A 22,013-nucleotide genomic window follows, 5' to 3' on the forward strand; every position below is an offset into this window, starting at 1 on the left:
TTTATAGAGCAGGAGAGGAGCGAAGGGAGAGCGAAAGAGAGAATCTCAAGGAGGCTTCACCCCAGAGCAGAGCCCAACTTGGGGCTGACCTCATGATCCTGAGATCATGACCTGAGCTGAAATCAAGAGTTGGTTGCTTAACCAACTGAGCCACCCAGATGCCCCAGAAGTTGCATTTTAGACAGGGATTAAAATTCGTACTCCTAAAAAACACAATCTGGTGAGTCAATCGGACTTTCAGAGAATGCCATTTGACCACCATCTGCAACCAAACCTCACTGCCAAGCTTGGGGCCTGTGCAGAGCAGCTGCCCTGAGGGGCTCTGAGACTCCCCTCTCCAGTTCTACATACATCCCCTGTCCTCTTGCCTGGACACCTAACCTCTCCCTCCTTCCAGTGCGTCCCAAGCCTGCTGCTGCACAGGACTTCTTAGGAAGACTCCAGACTTGGGCCTGCTGGTCCGTGGTCAGAGATACACCCTTCTTACTTGGGCGAGACCCCAGGGCAAAGGGACCATCTCAAGAAACCAGGTCTAGAGCTCACCATGAAGTCACCCACACTACAGGGCTGCTGAGGCTGGGACTGGAGCACACCGTCAGGCCCAGCCCAGCACCACCCCTCCCTGCCAACACACTTTTCTTTTCAGCTTAAGTAGTCAAGCAAGATACTTGTAGAAATTTCGTAGAAAAATGACAGGAACAAGGTTTTATTTTCATTGAAAAAAACACACTTTATTAAGGTATTACTGGCATACTTTAGCTTTCCATAATGTATACAATATGTTGAGTTTGAGTGTCACGTTCTTTTTATTGAAATATAATTGACCTACAATGTTACAGTGTTTTATTAGTTTTCAGGTGTGCAGCATATTAATTCTGTGCTAACCTCCGTTAGTGTAGTCACCTATAACATTATTACAATATTATAGACTATATTCTTTATACCGTCGTTTTCATTTCCCTAACTTATTTTTAAGATTTTATTTATTTATTTGAGAGAGTGAGAGAGTGAGAGAGCATGAGCAGGGGAAGCGGCAGGCAGGGGTTGGAGAAGCAAGCTCTGCACGGAGTAGGGAGCTCGACACCGGGCTCCATCCCAGGACCCAGGGACATGATCTCAGCCAAAGGCAGACACTCAGCCAACTGAGCCACCCAGGTGCCCCTCCCTAACTTATTTTATAACTGGAAGTTTGTATCTCTTAATCCTCATCTATTGTCCCCATCCCCCTCTCCCCTCTGGCAACAACCAGTTTGTTCTCTGTATTTAAGGGTCTGGAGTATCATTTTCATTCTTGTTATTCTTATTATTTTGGTCTACATCCTCCATGAGATGTAGTTTGGACATATTTGAGGAAGGGATAAGGCTAGAAAAAATGGCTAAGAGTTTGAATAAACTGGAGGGGAATGCTTGAAAAACAAAACAGAGCATCCCTAAAAGTAGCTGTATTTCTGATAACCTAGATTAACAGTACTCAAGAGTGTGGTCCCTGAACCAGCAGTGTCAGCATCATCTGGGAACTTTTTAGAACTGCAAATGCTCCAGATCAGACCTGCTGAAAAAGAAAACAGCAGGCTGGGGCCCAGAAATCTGTTTCAACCAGTGCTCCAAGATTCTCACGTATGTTCAAATTTGAAAACCACTGTCCTACACAAGGACCAAATCTCCTGTGAGTTCAGTGACATTTAAAAAGAAATGAATTTATGGGGTGCCTGGGTGGCTCAGTGGTTAAGTGTCTGCCTTTGGCTCAGGTCGTGATCCCCAGCCCTGGGACTGAGCCCTGCGTAAGGCTCCCTGCTTAGCGGGAAGCCTGCTTCTCCCTCTTACTCCCCCTGCTGTGTTCCCGCTCTTGCTATGTCTTTGTCAAATAAATAAAAATCTTTTTAAAAAATGAATTTATATTTCCCTAGTCATAACAACACTTACTTGTGTTTGAGGAATAGTGGAATGAGGAGCCTGGTGTGGGGACAGTTTTCCCACCCATCTCTCCTTGAAGTAACAGGTAGTGTGAATTAGACACATCCAAATGGGTTGAGCAATGTCAGGGATGTGGTTTCTTAATCCCCACCCCCCGAAGTGTTTGTGTTGTGAAATTGGAAAATAACTTGAAAGGGGAAAGAACCAAAATGTCCTTCCTGCCAGCTGATTTTCCCTGGCTAAAGGTAGGAGTGGTGGGCATGGAGGAAAGGGTTCCTGTAGCGTGCTTGAGATCCCCCTTAACTGAGCACCCCGGAGCGCCTGGGAAGGGTTCCCTGGGGGTGTTTTTCTGGCTCTCACACCTCTGTTCCTTGTCCACCTCTCCCCATCTCTTCCTGTTCTCCTTCTGACCCTTAGGGCCCTTTTTCTCCAGCTCCACCTTTTTACTCCCCACCTCCCCCAGCCCTGGGTTTGGGGGGTCTAAGCTCCTGGGTCTCCAGCTGCTGACTCAACAGCAGAGGTCATCACCTCCTTTTGAGTCCTACATGCCTCTTCAAGGACCTCAGTGGCAGATGACAGAGATTGTGCAGGTGGAGGAGGACATGCAGAATCCCACAGGGCCTACAGGTGGTTCACGAAGCTCCCAATATGGAAGCTGTTTTGTTCCAGGGAGGGCCCCAAGGCCACAACTTTCTTGGCAGACTTACCACTGCTGTTCTGCTCAGTGAAGTCACGCCCACCTCTGAATTGGATCCACGCACCAGGAAATGCCACTGACCTGTCAACTTCTGGGGAACGTCACACACTAAGAGGGGAGGCAAAGGAGTGCTTTTCTCTCCCTGCCTCTGGCTCAGTTTCCTCGATGGACTCCAGTCCCTGGCCACCCACTCTGGAGGACACAAGGACTATTTTTGGGCAGAAGTGCAGTAGGTGAAAGCCACCTCTTTCCAGAAGCTGAAGAACTGCTTCTAGGTTAGGTTGGAGCTGGTGAGGCAGGGTGTCTGTGGCTGTGGCATTCTGGGATTTCTCTGGGCTAGAGATGGCATCCAGCCCATTACCCTCTGGTTCAAGCCCAGGTCAAAGACGAAATTTCAACCCTCCAATGACTGCTCAACCAAGAGTCAAATTGCCCACTGTGACTCCTCAGCTGGATTTGCTGCACTTGTGGGTGTTCAGGAGGCTCTTGACAAGTTCTTTCTCACCTTCTGAATTAGTATTTATTTTGTTCTCTCCATTAGCTTGCTAGATACGTGGCATTTTGTTTTGACCATTCTTCCAGTATTTTCTCTGCAAAGGTAAAATGTATTTTTTTCCCCTTTTGCTGCTTTTAATATTTCCTAGTCTTTTGTTTTTCAGTCATTTTATAATGATGTGAGTAGGTACTGTCAACTCTCCCAGAGGGGCGTGGAGAATGTTGGGCTTATCTCAGTGAGCTTCCCTTCTCTTTGGTATCTTGGATCCTCATTCCTGGCTGCTTTGGGAGCTCTCCAGTGCTTTGGAGACTTTTTATTTATTTTGTTTTTTATCTGTGTGTGTGTGCGTGTGTATTTGTATTTTATCCAGCTCTTCTAGCTATTTCTATTAGAAATGTTAGTTTATGACAAGCTATTCTGTTATAGCTAGCAATGGAAGCATCACTGTCTTGGATTTTAATTCTCTATGTTTAAAAACTTTTAAATAATATTGTTGTTTTGTACAGTTAACCATTTAGTTTATTCACATTTGGCCACTTTCTTTGGGCTTTTATCTTTGTGTCTCTGACCATCCATCTGGGATTATTTATCTTTCATATGAAACACAGCATTTAGAATTTCCTTTCCTTAGTTAGGGTCTACTCATGATGAAATTCCTGTTTGTAGTTGTGTAAAAGGGACTTGTGTCTCCATTCCTGAACGACTTTTGCTGTACAGAGCTCTCGGTAGGCACATTTTTTTTTTTTAAGATTTTATTTATTTATCTGACAGACAGAGATCACAAGTAGGCAGAGACGCAGGCAGAGACAGAGAGGGAAGCAGGCTCCCCACCGAGCAGAGAGCCCGATGTGGGGCTCAATCCCAGGACCCTGCGATCATGACCTGAGCCGAAGGCAGAGGCTTAACTCACTGAGCCACCCAGGTGCCCCGGCACATATTTTCTTTTAAGTACAATGAAGATATCGTTCCTCATTCATATGGCTTCCACTAACGCTATTGGGAAGTCTGATGTTACTTCTCTGAAGTTAATTGATCTTTTTGTCTAATTGCTTTTAAGATGTTACTTACCCTTTATATTCTATTGTTTCACCAGGATGTATATAGTTTTGGGCTTATTTTTTATCATCTTTGAGTTTAATTGGGCTTCTTGAATCTGTAGCGTGGTATGTCTTTCATCAGTTCTGGAAAACTCTTAGTCATTAACTCTCCAAATATTTCTTATAGTTTTTCTTTATTTTTCTCTGGGAATCCAACTTATGTTAGACTTTCCTGGCCAATGATTTCATGTGTTTTACTTAGTCATGTTTCTGCCTCTTCTGTCTCTTCATCTGTCTCTGCCCATGAGTTTCTGCACAATTCTTATCTATACTCCAGCTGATTAATTCTTTTGTTTAATTTGCTGTTAAAACACAGTTTTCTTATTTTTAATTAGCTATTTTTTAATGTTGTTTGGTCACTTTTACAAATCTGATATGTCAACTTCTTAAGCTTTCTTGGTTTTATAGATATTTTCTAACTTGTTTTTTCTCTCTAAAAATTACAAAAAATTGCTATTTTATACTCTTTCTGATAAATCTAGAATCTGGAATTTTTGCGTATTTGTTTTCTGTTATCTCTACATGTTTTTTCATGATGCCTTACTTCCTTGTTGATCTGGTTATCTTTGAGAATGTGCTCGAAGTTACTAAGAAAAGAGGTGTGTGTGAACACTCTGATATCTAAGATAACAATACCTTTCCCTAAGGTATTTCTATAAGGTACTGTATTTTCATTTGCTTTTGTCAACACCTAGCACACCACTAGATGGTCCATACTGAAGGCTCAGGTTCCTTACACCTCCAAGATAACCTGAATTTGGGATACATGTCTATGCTAGGGTTTACCTCCAGTTCAACATTTTCTTGAGGGTACCTTCATTTTGGGGTTCTCTGTTCAAATGTGGGGTGATTATTCAAACTCCCAGGTTTCAGCACTTCTATACTTTTGTTGAGAGAGAGAGAGCAGAAGAGGGGCAGAGGGAGAATGAGAGAGAGACTCTTAAGCAGGCTCCACACCCAGCACAGAGCCTGATGGGAGGCTTGATCTCACAACACTGAGATCATGACCTGAGCCAAATTTAGGAGTCAGGCACTTAACTGAGCCATCCAGGTGCCCCTATACTTGTACCCCTGTATACACATATACATAAGCATAAACATACATATATAATATTATTATATATATATATATATATATATATATATATATATATATAAAAAAAAAAAAAAAAAAAAAAAAAAAAAAATATCTATCTATCTCCAAGTATACTTGACTGTAAGTCCACCAGCCTTACAGCTGAGATTCTCAGGTGTCTCTTCCCATCAGCACATGCCTTCAGGCAAAAGCAGTTTGAGTGACAGGTTTAATGAACTCAGTCTCTTGCTTCTCCCAGAGTTTAACTCCTAATTCTTCACTCTCTTGTTAGCTCTTTGGAAGGCTGTCGTTTCAAAAACATTCCAACCAGCTTAGCTTATATTCTATGGAAGAGCTGTCCTAATTACCTAGACCACTAGGTAGGAGTGTGGTCCTTCACTTAAGGCTTCATCATTTTCCCTCCCGCCTACCTGCACGGGACCGCTCCTATCTAGAATAGGGGAGCAGAAAGGAGGCGGATGATATGGTGTCTCTGGTTTTAGGACCTTGTTTCAGTGGAGTAGAAACACGCTTCCTCAGGAAAAGCCAGACTTTTTCAGAGAGATAAGATATGGTTACCTGGAGTTTCTCCACTTACCTAGACAGTCTCATTTGATTCAATTTATCCCCATTTTGTCGGGTAGGTCACATGATAGGAAACCGCAGTGCCCAACTACAGGGCAAAGCGCGGGAGAAGACCGGCGGGGACGGCCTGCTATGTTCTGGCCGTGGGACACCGGCCACTGGAGGTGGGTGGCCTGGCCCTGGCAGTCGGACGCTGGGCGCAGTTCGCACAACCACTCATGCTCCTGATCCGCTGCACTCCGTACACGGAGCGCTGTGCACAACCCCATGCAAACTGGAACTGAGCGCGCCACTGCCGCACCCTCACTTCGCCCCCTCGAGCGCCGGCGATAGCGACGGAAGACGTCAGCTACGGAGGCGGAAGTGCGCCACCCCCAAGGCTTTCGGGTAATGTAGTCTCCAATCCCGCGGCGCAACCCGGGCTCTGAGAGGCCAGGGGTTCGAGGGCCAGTGGACCGCGCTTCCCACCTAACGCTCCTCAGTTGCCAGGGGGATGCAAATGGGCTTCCTTTGACGCCTCTTCAAAAGGGCACACCCAGGGGCGTCTGGGTGGCTCAGTTGGTTAAGCGTCTGCCTTGGCTACGGTTGTGGTCCCAGGGTCCTGGAATTGAGCCCCACGTGGGGCTCCCTGCTCAGCGTGTAGCCTGCTTCTCCTTCTGCCTGCCACTCTGCCTATTTGTGCTCTCTCGTCAAGTGAATTTAAAAAAATAATAATAATCTTGAAAAAAAAAAAAAAGGCCCACCCATGTCCTCCTGTTACTCGAAATTTGGTGTTACAAATCCTTCTAGCCTGTGTGGTGTCACCAAGAGGTCTTCTCACCCCGCGACGCTGTCAGATCCCCCAGTAGGATCCCTAAATTTGAGGGAAAGCAAATTTGTGCTTACTGACCGATACAGAAACTTCGTCTAGACCACTTTAAAACTCCAAACTCATACCTTATTCTCAGATGCCTGAACGCCCTGGCGGCTCTTCCGCACGTGGGTCAGGGGAGAGTGAAGGAAAAGGAAGGTGCGGGTCCTCCAGTTTGGTCCTGTTAAAGGCCCGGTGGCTTGCCCGACAGGAGTCTCCTCCCTGGGAGACGCGTAGCTGTCTGGCAGCTTTACCCCAGTTCATTCACAACTGGGCAGTCTCCTTTCTCTTTGGCCCCATGCAGTTCTCGCCTTTTAACCCTTCTCCAGGTGACTTCTCCAGGTGGGTCATCACCTAGTAGTCACTGGGACACAGCCTTATGGCTCCTGCCACCCTGTCCTCCTTTTTGTGGGAGCCCCAGGCACAGAGTAGAGGTTTTTCCGATTTTCCAGCACCGCTCCAGCTTCTCTTTTGGTTAGCTCGCCATTCATTCTCAAGGGTCTTGGTTTTGACCATCACTTACCCGGTCACACTTTTCGGGATCTACTGAAATCCCGTCTTGTGATCTTTGTCAACAAAGAAAACAGATAGAGTCCTATTTCTTGCTTCCTAGACACAACACAAACCCGGACCCTTAAAGGGCTTCATGCGGTCCTGGTAGAAGCTACTCTAGCAGCAGCTGCCTCTCCTTCAGAAATCACCAGTTTCAGGCCCCTACCTGTGTTTGGTTCCTCCCCACCCCCTTACCACTGCATATACACTTTCCAGGGGTACATGGAAAACTCTCCCAAGAAGAAGGGGGCCTGGAGTTTTGCTGGAGTGCACACACCAAGCTCCAGTGATTTCAGATGCCCCAATATCTCCACTTATTCTCTCATTACCTGCGTCCCCTAGTCCTGTGAAGAGGGCAGAGGCCTCACCCCAGGACTATAAGGACCCTCCCATCTGGATCTGAACCTTAGTATATGCTAACCTGTCAGTGGAGGCCCAAGAACAAGAGGTTCTGTAAATCTTACACCTCCTAGATACTCCTGGGGGACAGGGTGTCCAGGCCTCGTGGTACCCTTTAAAATGCAGGGAACACTGAGATTTTGCTTTTGGGGTTTTATCAGCAACTCCAAGCCAACAGAAAAGCTCCTGTCAAAATCCTGTGCTAACTTCTGAAAACAAGCATTAAAATTCAAGAACAATTGCTAATTGCTAGTTTCTTAATGCACACAGTAAAACAAAAACCCCATTAATTATTATAATTAATACTTATCTGTTCTTAGCACAGCAAAATACCATGTATATTTTAGGTCCAAATTTCTTTCTTTTATCCATTAAAATTTTCATCAAAAAATGTGTCCCAAAAAGTGGTTTTTCCAAAATTACAGGGTTTTCACTGAAATTTTTTAGGAAAAAAGTTTTCTACGTCCATCAATTCTTGCAAATAATCACTTGGGTTCTGTATCTCCTACAGGAAGTCTTCTGCTCTGTTCCCTTGCCCTTCTCCCCTCCCTCCCCCTTTTTAAACTTTTTTTTTAAAGATTTTATTTATTTACTTGACAGAGATCACAAGTAGGCAGAGAGGCAGGCAGAGAGAGGGGGAAACAGGCTCCCTGCTGAGCAGAGAGCCCGATGTGGGCTCGATCCCAGGACCCTGGGATCATGACCTGAGCTGAAGGCAGAGGCTTTAACCCACTGAGCCACCCAGGCGCCCCCTTTTTTTACTTTTAAAGATTTTATTTATTTGACAGAGAGACAATGAGAGAGGGAACAGAAGCAGGAAGAGTGGCAGAGGGAGAAGCAGGCTTTCAGCAGAGCAGGGAACCTGATGCGGGGCTCAAACTCAGGACCCTGGGATCATGATCTGAGCCAAAGGGAGACGCTTAACGACTGAGCCACCCAGGTGTGCTCCCCCACTTCTTTTTAAGTGATCCCTAAAGAAATATTTATAGGGAGTGGCAATGACTTTGCTTGATCTTGACAGTGCCAAGACCCTTTCCTTCATTCTTAGGCTTAGATCAGCTTCTCACCCTTGAGAAAATGAATGCCTATTTTCCCTCTCCTAAATTCTTTGGGCATGCTGGATGTTCAGGTCAAACAGGCTCCTGCCCTGAGGGGAACCAAGCAGGTGGCTTTGTGGGCTGAGAGACCCAATAAGAGCAAGGAGGCTGACTTTAACTGTAAAAGAGTTTGAACATTCAGAGATGCACATAAGACAGATATCTATGCACCATCCTCTCTTAACAAATGTTAATGTTTTCCCATGTCTGCTATTTAAAAAGAGAAATAAAATGACAGTTTAAGCTTTCTTTTATTCCTTCCTACCAGGCTCCCCTTTAGCTCCAGAGGAAACCACCACTCTGAAGCTGTCTTTTTTTTTTTTTTAAAGATTTTATTTATTGATTTGACAGAGAGAGATCACAAGTAGACAGAGAGGCAGGCAGAGAGAGAGAGAGAGAGAGAGAGAGAGAGAGAGAAGCAGGCTCCCTGCTGAGCAGAGAGCCCAATGTGGGACTCGATCCCAGGACTCTGAGATCATTACCTGAGCCGAAGGCAGCGGCTTAACCCACTGAGCCACCCAGGCGCCCTGAAGCTGTCTTTTAATGCTTTCCTACTTTTACTTCTCATGCGTTTATTAAAAATAGGTATTAATAGATTTTTAAAAAGTTATATCACGCTTTATGTATCCCTCAACTTTATTTTCAATGTTAGCCTTAGTAATACATGTACAGCCAGTGCAACCATTTACTACATATTTACTTCCATGCCGAGGACACAGCAGTGAGATAGAAACATCACTGCCCTGTGTCACCAAGCTGTCCACTTGCTATTTGTGCATTTTTCTCTATGTTATGCTTCATTAAAGTGGGCCTCCCCACCCTCCCTCCAAATCCCTACTCTTAGGTAGCTTACTACCTTCCAGAGGACATATAATAAACAAGTAAAATATTTAGGTGGTGGTATTACAGAAAAAAAAAAAATGAAGCTGAGAAGAGTGATGAGGTGTGCCATGGAAGAGGCATGCTATTTTGATAGGGTAGTCAACAAAAAGGGCTCTCTGTTAAGAAAATCGTGGGCAAAGATTTGCAAGAGATGAGGGACTAGACTATGTGTCATCTAGGGCAAATGGACTCCACCAAAGGGAACAGCAAAAGTACGAGCTCGGAGGTAGAAGCTTGTTGTGTGTTTAAGTTACTGCAGCAGAGAGGTCAGTGGGCCCAGGGCAGTGAGAAGGAAGAGTTGGGGAGTCAGAGAGATAATACAGGGCAGCAGGTGGTAGCGATACTATGTGGGGCTTTTACTTTAGCTGTTCTTCAGTGAAATGGAAAGCTATTTCAGGACTTTGAGCAGATGAATGACACGATCTCAGAGTATTAAAGCATCACTCTAGCTGCTAAACTGCAGCCACAGGGAGGCAAGGATGGAAGCGGAGAAACCAATTAGGAGGCTGTTGCAAATATGTGGACCAGAGATGACTGATGATGGGGACTTGGGCGAGGGTGGCAGAGGGAACAAGAAGTGATCATACACATTCATCCTGATAGTTAGCCGACAGGACTTACTGAAGCTTGGAAGTGAGGAGCAAAAGAATCCAGAACAGTTCTCATGGTTATGGCCTGAGCAACTGGAAAAATGGGGTTCTTTTCCCAGAAGGAAAGGACTGGGGGAAGAACATGATTATGACAGGGGTGGAAGGGAGAAACCATGAATTAGTTCATCTTTGGACACATTAAATTCTAGATATGTTAGGCATGCAAGCAGAGAAGTCACATATGCAGTCGATTACATGGGTCTGGAATCCTGGGCTAGAGATACAATCTTTGAAGTTGCCAGCAAGTAGATATTTAAAGTCATGAGACAGGGTGACGGCCACAATGAGGGCTGACCATAGAAAAAGATAAGTTTAAAGATTGAGCCCTAGAAGAATTTTCATGTCTAGAGTAAAGAAATAAAGAAAAAAAAAACTGGTAGAAGTAGCTGTCAATAAAGTACAAGGAAAAGTGTGATAGCCCAGAATCCAAGTGAAAAAAAGGTGTCAAGGGTGAGAAGTGATGAATTGTACCGAATAATGCTGAAAGGTCAAGTAAAAGGACTGAAAAAAAGTACATTTAGCCACAGGGAGTGCCTTAGTGTCCTTCAGCAAGAACAGAAATAAAGACCTGACTAGGAGGGGTGCAAGAGAAAATAGAAGGAGCAGCACCTGGGTGGCTCAGTGGGTTAAGGCCTCTGCCTTCGGCTCAGTGATCCCAGGATCCTGGGATCGAGCCCCCCATTGGGCTCTCTGCTCAGCAGGGAGCCTGCTTTCCTTCCTCTCTCTCGGCCTGCCTCTGCCTGCTTGGGATCTCTGTCTGTCAAATAAATAAATAAAATCTTAAAAAAAAAGAGAGAGAGAGAGAACAGAAGGAGAGGAAGTGGAGACAATAAGCACAGGAATATTCCTAAGTGAAGCAAGAAATGGAGTGGCAGGTGGAGGGGGATGCAGGACATATATTTATAAATACATATGTTTAAGATGAGAAAAACTACAATTATGCTACTGGAAAGATTCAATAGACAAGGAAAAAAAAGATGCAGAGGAGAGGACACTTGTAGGAATGATGTCCTAGCTTAAGGATGGGATCTAATGCAAGAGAAGTTGGCCTTAGATAAGGGAACCAAGTATCACCAATACTAACAGGAAGAAAAGGAAGAGCACATAGCTGAGATGCACACAGGTGACAGTAGTTATCTTCTGGCTGCTTTAATTTTTCTCAGTTAACTAGGAAAGCAGGTCACCAGTTGAGGACTGGGTAAAATGCTGGAAGCTGAGGAGAGAAGCTATAAAACTATAGTTCAGGAGGCTGGCACCTAGGAGATGGGACAATGCACTAGGCAAACAGATGCTTGAGGTTAGCAGTCAGGAATTTAAAGTGGGGCTGCTCACTGCAGCTGTTTTTCTGCAGCCACAGCTAGCCGCATGGGGACAAGAGTGGTATAGGCAGAACTAGAATTTTTTTTTTCTTTTTTTGGTGAGATGCATTGGTTCTTTCATTTCAATATGTATTGCATTAAATTATAAGAATATGCCACATTAGCCCTTTCACTTACTGACAGACATCTATGCTGTGTCCATCTCGTTACTCTTTCAGACACTGCAGCAATAAGCATCCTTGCGCGTGTCTTTGTGCTCACACAGGAGAATTTCTAGTCCGGCATATAGATCTAGAAGTGGAATTGCTGGGCCATGATATGTGCTTAGCTTCACTCTAACTGCATATCGCCAAATTACTCCTCAAAATGATTATACCAATTTATCCTCTCACCAGCAGTGTACCCAAGTTCTCATTTCCCCCCTGCCAGACAGACTTCTAAATTTCTGCCACCCTAATGGGTATGAAATAGCATCTTATTGCCTTCATTGGCAAAATTCTGGTTTCAGGATTGAGCATCCTTTCATTTATAAGCCAGTCTTCTTTGTCTAACAGATCTCTACTCCATCACTCACATAGCAAGATTACCTTCAGTACCTACCATGTGACTGGCATTGTGATAAGCAGGGGAACAAAGAAATTATCAAGAGACAGAGACCCTGCTTTCCTGGAAATCACGATCTGGTTTCAGGTGAGAGTGGGGAGAAAACCAAATAATCACAAATACAGACCGTGGTAACATAAAGCACATTAACAGTAAACTATGAGAAATTAAAAGAGGGTGATCAATTCGGTGAAGGTAGGGCAGCAGAACCTGACGTGACATTTTCATTTCAAGAGCTGAGTAAGAAAAAACCAGGCCCACTGTCAGGCATACATTTTCCTGTCTTCCCAGGCCACAGAGGTAAAGTATTTCTTATTTCCCATTAGAAAATGAGGAGATGTGTATTAGGTTTCTCTAATATAAACAACAGAAATCTGACAAATTAGCTTAATCAAAAAGGAGTAAACTGGACCACAGTGGGGAGTTCGCTGAACCCCAGGAAGAGTTTCAGAAATTGAGCCAGGTCCAAGGACCTCAGGATTAGCAATGAGAACACCAACATGTTGGCTGCACCTCCTCCTCCAAAGCACCTTTCCTCTCTGGCAAGGAACTGGACTCTAGGCAATTTTAGGCCTTCACCTTTCCAGTCTAGCAACACAAAATTAAAGTGTCCCTGCCAAATCTATTTTGAACATTTTCTGGCAAAGGACTCTGGCTCAATTAGGTCACATGTTGCCCCTAGAACTATCATTAAGCCCCAGGGATGTTGACTTATGTTCCTGGAGTCAGTACAGCAGAAATGTTACAAGAAAAAGAGGGAGAAAAAAGCTGGGCAGTGACAAGAACCACCATAAGACCTAGAACAAGGAGTTGTAAGGATTAAATGAAATGACGGCTATGAAATATTTCACATGATTTCTTTCTAGTAGTAAGCATGAATAAATGGTAGCTATTATTAACTCACCTGACCGTGATGAGTTGAGCAGTTAATCCCTCCTCCTGGATGCACCATACTTTAATCTTAGCCAAGTTCTGAAAACTGAAAAAGACAAACTGACATCCATTCAACTTAGAAGGCTATTTATTGAAATAATACAATGATGTTACAAGGATCCATTTCATGTTGCTTAGGAAGCTGGGTGTTCCTAAGCGCATGGTGCCTGGTTGCTGGAACTAGAAAATCCTCTGTTCAATCAACCACACATACCACGGACACTCTGGGCTCCTTCTCTATCAATGCCGATGTGCTGAGATTCAGAGACTGGTTGGATCTAGGCCAAGTTCCACACAAAAACCAGTGGTTTTCTTTGAGTCTTCTGGACCTAAGTCTTTACAAACTTCCAAAGAAGTAGGATAGCACTCAACTGGTTATAATTTATGTCATTCTTGCAAATAGTCCACTAGGGGGATCCCCAAATACTCAGCAGCAAATTATTCTTGATAAGCATGATAGCCACGGGGTGGGGAGGGGTGGCGGGAGTCTGTATAGAATTACCCATTGTCAAACTATATATCAGACAACACATGGTCTTGGCACTGTGTGTGTGAGCGTGTGTGTGTGTTAAGCATGGAACATCACAAACAAGGTATTTTTGAATGGTTAAAGTCTTGGAAGGGCAGATTCCCATCTTGTTCCACTTGTGATGGACTCATTGGGCTAGACATCACACCTTTCAGCCCCCATGCACATTTTTCCTGCAAAGAATTATGAAGAATATTTGGGAGCTACCTCCTGTTGTCCAGGATGAGACAAGGATAATGGATCCTGCTACTTGGCATGCAAAGAAGGCAATAGGAAACGTTTACCATCAACATCACCCATATCATACCTCTCCAGGATTCATCAGGGTGGGAAAATTTACTTGGGGAAGGCTGTTGTGTCAAAGGGGTCAAGGCCCACAGTTGCTTCCAAATTTATCTCCACTGTTGGCACCTTTAGGATAATCCATGGGAGGCAGGAGAGAACATTGGGATTGGGGTGGGCTACTGATGCTGATCTCATGCCTTACTGATGGAAGAGCAGCATAGAACTAAAGAAGTTGAATTTTTCATAATGAACTATTTCCTTGGCACACAAAATGGGTCATCGCATCGGTTCTCAAAACTGATTTAAAGACAAGATTTTATGACAATGGGTAATTATATTTATACTTCTCCACAGTAAAATTAACTTGGGGAAATTTTTTCCTCTTTAGTTTTGTGCTGTTTTCCCATTGGTTTAATAATAGGAAGCTTGGGGCAGCGCTTTCTCAGGGGAGTGTGATTAAAAAAAAAACAAAACCCACAGTAAGAGGACTTAACAGGTCTATGAAACTGACATACGATAGTTGAAAGTATAAATATTACACTTGGGAAAAGGAAAAAAAGTCACCAGCAGTTGAACTATTCACAGTTTTTGTTAACATTTTGGTATGTAAGCTTCCAACAAGCTGTTCTGAATATGTCTGTGACAAATGTGCCTCTGTATTTTGCTGCCTCTTATGCTTTTATGAATTCCTAGAGTATCCGAGTGCTCATTAGTTTGTGCATCTGATTTATTTTAAAATTTACATTAAAGCCCTCTGAATTCCCAAATACCTTTTCAGTGGCTAGACCACAGAGCCATAGATCCAGGAGACCTGCCTTCTCCACCCAGCTTTGCCATTATAAGCTGTATCGCACTGTGCAAACCACTTCACATCTTTGGCTTTTGGTTTCTTCATCTGTACAATGAAGTGGTTGGACCAGCTGATCTCATTCTTTGAATGTTGGATTCCGGGAGGTGGAATTGGTTTCCATGGCAAATTTAATGTAAGAGCTGCAGTTGAATGCAGTTGTCAAGCAATTTTAAAAGTAAGTTTTGGTCATTACTGCAGGAGCTTTATTAAAAAAGGTTGTAAACACAGAGTTACAAGTCAAACTGTTCAAAGCTGATGATCTCCTGCATACATATATTCAAAAGCTTTATAAAGTCCCATACATAGGCATATCCTTTCCAACTGGTTATATATGATGTTTGTAGTTGTTTTTACAAAAGTCTATCATCAGATTTGAGAATGCGGTTTCTATTTATTAAAAAAAAAAACACTGTCACTAGCACAGTGCTCTCTTCACACACACACACGCACACACACACATGGTGGTTTCTATTTATTAAAAACATTGTCACTAGCACAGAGCTCTCTTCACACACACACACATACACACACACACACAGAGCCATTACATTTTCAAGCTTCCTCTCTAGTAAGAATCCTCAGATACTAAATAAGAACAATATTTTAGCTAAAATTTTCTGCACATTCCTTAATTTCAGGGCTTCTATAGTTTATTTCGTGCATGAATTCTCTGGTGTTTAGTTAGTGCTGAACTTCTACTGAAGTTTTTCCCACATTCCTTACAAGCATAGGGTTTTTCTCCAGTATGAATTCTCTGATGATCGTGAAGATTGGTTTTCTTTCGAAAGGCTCGCCCGCATTCATGACATTCATAGGGTTTTTCTCCAGTATGAGTTCTCTCATGCTGAATGAGGGATGAACTTTGACTGAAGGCTTTCCCACAGTCAATACATTCATAGGGTTTCTCTCCAGTGTGGGTTCTCTCATGCTGAGTAAGTGATGAGCGCCGACTAAAGGCTTCTCCACATTCGTTACATTCGTAGGGCTTTTCTCCAGTATGAATTCTGTGATGCTCTATGAAGCTTGTACTCCTTTTGAAAGCTTTTCCACATACATTACACTGATAGGGTTTCTCTCCTGGATGAGAAATAGGTTGTTGACTAAAGTTCTGCTCACATTCATAGGGGTTCTGTCCAGAATGGATCCTCTGATGATCAGTAAAGTCAGTAATGAGACTGAAGTCTTCCCCACAGTCATTACAATGATAGGATTTCATTTCAGCGACGGTGCTTTCATCTTGAGTAAGAGATGAGCTGTGCTTGAAATCTATGCTATAGTTATTGCTTTGGTAAGGTTTGCCTCTCTTATGAATCCTCATATGTTTATAAAGGGATGGACTCTGACCAAAAGCCCTCCCACATATGCTACATTCAAAAGGTTTCTCTCCCGTATGAGTTCTTTCATGCTGGACAAGGGAAGAACATCGACTAAAGGCTTTCCCACATTCCTTACACTGGAAGGGTTTCTCTCCACTATGTGTGACCTCATGCTGAGTGAGGGACGTGCCGTGCCTAAAAGATCTCCCACATAAATTGCATCGATAGGGTTTCTCTCCAGTGTGAATTCTCTGGTGTTGAACAAGGGAGGAGCTGCGCTGGAAGGCTTTCCCACAGAGACTGCACTGGTAAGGCTTCTCTCCCGTGTGAGCATTCTCATGCTGACCAAGGGATGAGCTATGCCTGAAGGCCTTCCCACACACATTACATTCAAAGGGCTTCTCCCCAGTGTGAATTCTCTGATGCTCAGTAAGTTGTGTCTTCCAGAGGAAGGTTTTCCCACAGTCAGTACATTCATGGTGTTTCTTTCCAGGATAAATACCCTGATCTGTACCATTGGGGAAAGCTCCCTCTCCTTTATGAGTTTTCTCATGTTTAGTAAGCGATGATCTATGAATAAAGGCTTTTCTACATTTGTCACATTTATAAGGTTTCTTTTTCGCAAGGATGTTATTCTGATTAATTATATCTGAAGTATGTCCCAAACTGCTTCCGAGTGTATCACATTCATTAGGCCTTGAAGGACTGTTCAGTTGTGTAACCAGGACTGTGTTCAATCTAGAGTTTTCGCCAAATTTATTTTGCTGGAAGTTTTCTTCTGGCGTGATTATTTTCTTCTGGTTGGATGCATCTGGCCCCAAGTACCTTTTCCAGTTTTCCTGGTGCCTCTCAAACTGGCTACCAACACCCCAAGTACTTTGGAAGGTGGCATGTGAAAGGCCATCTGTGCTACGGGATCCTGCAGAGATGCTCTCTTGCAGATGTGATGATTTGGCTTCGGGCCTGGTCTTCCAGTCTGAAAAAAAATCCGAAGTGCAAAAGTCCCCTATTCCCTCCTGCTGAAACAAACTGCTACAGCAGGAATGGGGAAATGAAAGAAATATAAACTATACATGATTCTGTTTTGCAATTAGTTCTATAGTTTGGAGAGAAGACCCACAATGAAGGAAAGGAAGAGTACAGAGAAATGACAGCGCAGACCGCCGAGCCAGAGGGTATGGTAAGTCTAGAATGAGGAAGCCCCTCTAGGAGGACTGGTTAGGAAGTAAGGGAATAAGTGAGCATGAGAATGTTAAGCACAGACACAAATGGAAAAAACCATGGTCTTTCTTGTAAGATCCTGTATGTTCTTCATGCTTCCTGCCCATTTTACAAATCATCCCCAAATCTGTCTTCCTAATACAGCCAATTCACAATTTCTTTAAAGTCTCCTCTGAGGCTCCAACTCTTCAAATCCTATAGAGAAAATCCACAGCAATTGATGTAATGGAAATCATCCTTTGACATACTTGGAGACCAACTGCTATACTTTAAAAGCTGAGATAAAGTCATATTTTAGGAGGCAAAAAAAAAAAAAAAAGCCTTTATAATTAGGGCTAAGGTTTTAGCCTATTGGAGTTCTGGTTCTACACTAATCATCTCTCTTGAGCAAAAAGGATTTTACTTAGTCTAATAAATTGATCTCTAAACCCCTGTTTCAGGGTGCCCGGTGGCTCAGTTATTAAGCATCTGCCTTTGGCTCAGGTCATGATCCCAGGGTCCTGGGATCAAGTCCCACATCGGGCTCCTTGCTCAGTGGGGAGTCTGCTTTTTCCTCTACCTCTGCCCCTCCCCCTGCTTGTGCTCACTGGCACTGTCAAATAAATAAATAAAATCTCAAAAAAAACAAAACCAAACCCCTGTTTAACCTCAAAATACTAATACCAAACAATTAGTTTCTACGTTTCTTTTTTTTTTTTAAGATTTTATTTATTTGACAGAGAGAGACACAGCAAGAGAGGGAACACAATTAGAGGGAGTGGGAGAGGGAGAAGCAGACTTCCTATCGATCAGGGAGCCTGATGTGGGGCTCGATCCCAGGACCCTGGGATCATGATCTGAGCCGAAGGCAGCCACCTAACAACTGAGCCACCCAGGAGCCTCTAAAAACGGTAACTTTTAAAAACTAAGGAGAAGGAGGGCTCTGAGGTAATGGACATGTTCTATATTGAAATGAATTTGGATTAGGTGGGTGAGTGCATTTGTCAAAATCAACTGGATGGTACTTAGAAGAGCTGTATATCTTACTGTATGCATGTCTTTCTTGAAAAAAACCCCATAAATATTGAACTCTGGTTAATGATACACAGGAATATAGGAGTGAAATGTACTTGTGTTGGCAACTTAGTTGGAAATGCATCAAAAAGTATGACAGATTTTTTAAAAAGATTGATAGAAGAGATAGATGAATATGTGATAAAGCAAATGTAGTAATATTTTAACAACTATAGCGTCTTGGTGGTAGGTATATGGTGTTCACTGTATAATTTTTTCAACTTCCTATACATTTGAAAATATTTATAAAATGTCAGGAGGGAAAAAAACAACAATCAAGGGACCCTAAGCCTCAAAATTCCTTACCCTGGAAAAAGACTCAATTCTAATTTTCCAAATGACAGAAAATGCTTTGTATTTCTTCTAGAATACTTCTCAGAGGGATATTCAACAAATGTTGACATGAATGAATGAGAAAGTTCTCTCCCCAATCACATGAAAAAACAATCAAGTAATTCCTTACTGCTTTCTATGTGCTTTGTAATACCGAATACATAGATATACAATAGACTCTTTCTCCAAGAGCCTGAAGTCTTAGAAATAAGAATCAATCTTTTGATAAAAAAGGAAAACCATCAGATGATATATTTTTAAAATCTGAGCTTGGGCAGTAAAGATGATATAAATGGTATTTGTGATCAGGGAAGGACGAAATAAATACATAAATACATAGTAAGTTCATGGATCGAATAGACACCTTGAACTTAAGGAATAGACAGCTTTGGATAGGTAGAGAGTATCACCTGACTAGGGAAACTGCACACTACTTACAGAAAACATTAAAAAGTTCAACCCAAGTGGAACTTGTTTTAGTGGGAACAGAAAGAGAATACTGGAAGATATGATAGGGGACCTGTAAGTTGAGGGGGAGTTTTTATTTCCTGTAACGGGGTATAGGGAGTAACAGCAAGGTTTTGTCAGAGTTAAGTGGTTTATGAAGATAGAGCATTAAAATCCAATATGGTCCACCAAGTGATGAGTAGATAAACAAAAGGTGGTTTGTCCATACAATGGAATATTACTCAGCAATAAAAAGTATGAAGGTACTAATACATGCTACAACATGAATGAACCCTGAAAATATTATGCTAAGTGAAAGAAGCCAGTCACAAAAGGCTACATATTATATGACTCCATTTTCATAAAATATCCAGAAATGGTAATCCATTGATAAAGATTAATGGGTGCAGGAGTTGGGGGGAATGGAGAGTGACACTAATGGGTATGGGGTTTCTTTTTGGGTGTTGAAATGTTCTGTAGTTAGATAATGGTGATGGTTGCACAACTCAGTAAATATCTTAAACACCACGAAACTGTACACTTTAAAAAGGTGAATTTTATGGCATTTAAATTATATCTCAAAAAAGCTATGATTTTAAAAATCCAATATTGCTTATAAAAGAAAAGACTGATCAATTTCAACTGGGAATTGTAGTAATCTCCAAGTGAGGCCTAGTTTGAGAGGAAACTAACCTGAACTGCAAGAAAAAGTCTAAACTGAGTGGGCTGTTTGTACTGAGGGATTAGAGATTCAGTGGTTTCTAATGGGCAAAGGGAGAAACGAGTAATGGGCAAGGTAGCAAAATGTGCTGGCTGGGGATGAAAGATGATTAATTTAGATTTTAGGTATTTAATTGCATGGGACTTCCACAAGGAATGGTCTTATGAGAAGGGAAAAAAATGACCAGGGTACAAGTAAGGATTATTTCTAGGTCCAAAGTATAGAATAAAGCTCTGTAACTACCACCCTTGTTTGGTGCTAATACAGAAAGAAAAGGGGAGGAGGAGCATCTCCCTCTCGCTTAGGGAGAAAACCAAGCAAAGTCAAAGACCTAAAGCCACAAAGTACTTAGTAAGCCCAGAGACCAGGAAAGGATGAAACTGCAGGAACCATGGAGAGGCAATGAAGCAAACTGGCATGAAAACAGGATGGAAGGAAGATGGCATTCCTCCCCAGAGAGGTGCTGTAGGAGTGTGGTGAGGAGAAGAAGTCTGAAGGCAAGTTATGAAAAGACGGGAGAATCAAAGCCATGGGTACTGCCTACAAGTCTGGGGCCACCGATTGTAAAAGCAGAAAGAGAAAACAAGAGGACATCAGAGTTCAATTAATGTCTCAATGAATAAGAAAATGGACTGCTAATCATGATGGGAGACGGAGGACACCAGAGGTGAAAATCCAGCAATCGGGTCACAGTATAGGGAGAAATGGTATTCTGTGTAGGACAAGGGGTACATTTTCCTCTGAGACCTGCCAGCAACAGGAACACCCTATTGGAGAAGGGAGACAGAGGTGTCATCCGAGAGATAGCTCCATCTCCTCTGCAGGTCTAGGAGTTCCCAAGGCGCCAATATGAAGGTGCTCCCCACTCTGCCCCGCCCCAGCTGTGCCACTGTGTGCACTGATTCCTGCATGCCTCACTCCCCCTCATTTACCTGGACAGAAAGGTCTTTGGATTTCTCCCTCTGATATCCATGGCTCTTCTCCTTGTTCCAATTTGAAGATCACCTCTGGCTTGGAAACTTGATACCCTGCTCATGGGTAAATACATAAGATTTGGTTGTTTGTGCAAGTGGACAAAGACCCTTCCTACAAGTCAGTACTAGTCCTTGATCTTCAGGAACTCTGAAGGGAAAAAAAAAGGTGCAACTTGAGGAGTCATGCAATCAAATGACCTACTTCCGGTTCTGCAAAAGAAAGAACTTTACCTAAAGAGCAGGCTCAGGGAACTATAAAGCTGAGTCCGAAAGAGAAGAAGAAGCTCTAATTGTGAGGCAGCCCTGCTCACGGCCACCTGATCTACGAGCCCCACAATCTTAGCACCTGAGAAAGAAAAAAACCTGCCCGTAGGCAAGATACTGACTCAGTCCTTACCAAGAGAAACCAGGTGGCTATAGTTCTCCAGCATCACATCCCTGTACAAGCGCCTCTGAGCAGGGTCCACGTGGTGCCATTCTTCCTGGGTGAAGTCCACAGCCACATCTTTGAATGTCACTGATTCCTGTAGGATCACATTCCTGTTCAACTAGGGATCCACACCACAAATGTTCCCATGGCAACACTGGGAACATACTTCAGGGCTATCAGAAACAGTGATCACACATTTGATAACCTGAGGGGGCAATGTTGGGTTAAATACACTAGCTGCTCACATAATTTTGTAAAGAATCCAGTATGGCAGGCAGGAATGTCATGAGGGGCAACATGTTCTGCAATCCCATATCCCTACTTAGCTATCATGTTTTCTTGGAAAGCCAAGCCTTGTCACACAATCATCAATTCCTCACTGCCCATGCACTTCCTTTGTTACCAAATCCAAATATAATTGGGGGGGGTTAAAAACAATGGCCCCCCTTCACCCCTTTCACCAATTTCACTGTGCTCCCTAGAAATAAGCACTGTGAACAGTTTGGTACATACATGCAAGAGTCCCTACTCCGTGTTTCATTCACACATACAGAGAGTCTTGTTTTGTGAAATACCTTACATATGGCTCTACAACTTGCTTTTTGCATTTAACTATGTATCTTGGAGATCCTCCCATAGGGGTACAAATAATTTCACCTTAACCCTTTGAACTGCCTCATAGTACTCCACAGATAACAGTACCAT

General features: G+C 43.1%; 1 protein-coding gene across 4 annotated transcripts in view; it reads right to left on the bottom strand.

Annotated features, from left to right (window-relative positions):
- Window positions 1–15,297: 15,297 nt before the first annotated feature.
- Window positions 15,298–22,013, bottom strand: part of ZFP90 (ZFP90 zinc finger protein) — a 96,315-nt gene continuing 89,599 nt past the window's right edge. The window contains exons 3-5 of one of the 4 annotated variants that reach the window (XM_032854105.1): window positions 21,276–21,402; window positions 20,837–20,932; window positions 15,298–17,105 (exon numbers count right to left, since the gene is read on the bottom strand). In XM_032854105.1, coding sequence (XP_032709996.1) covers window positions 15,457–17,105; window positions 20,837–20,932; window positions 21,276–21,402 — 1,872 coding nt within the window. In that variant the 3' untranslated portion in view covers window positions 15,298–15,456. The other 3 variants (XM_032854106.1, XM_032854107.1, XM_032854108.1) reach the window with 3 other exon arrangements.

The sequence above is a fragment of the Lontra canadensis genome, unplaced genomic scaffold, assembly GCF_010015895.1.
Source record: "Lontra canadensis isolate GAN:19392208 unplaced genomic scaffold, GSC_riverotter_1.0 scaffold8, whole genome shotgun sequence".
NCBI classification, from domain to species: domain Eukaryota; kingdom Metazoa; phylum Chordata; class Mammalia; order Carnivora; family Mustelidae; genus Lontra; species Lontra canadensis.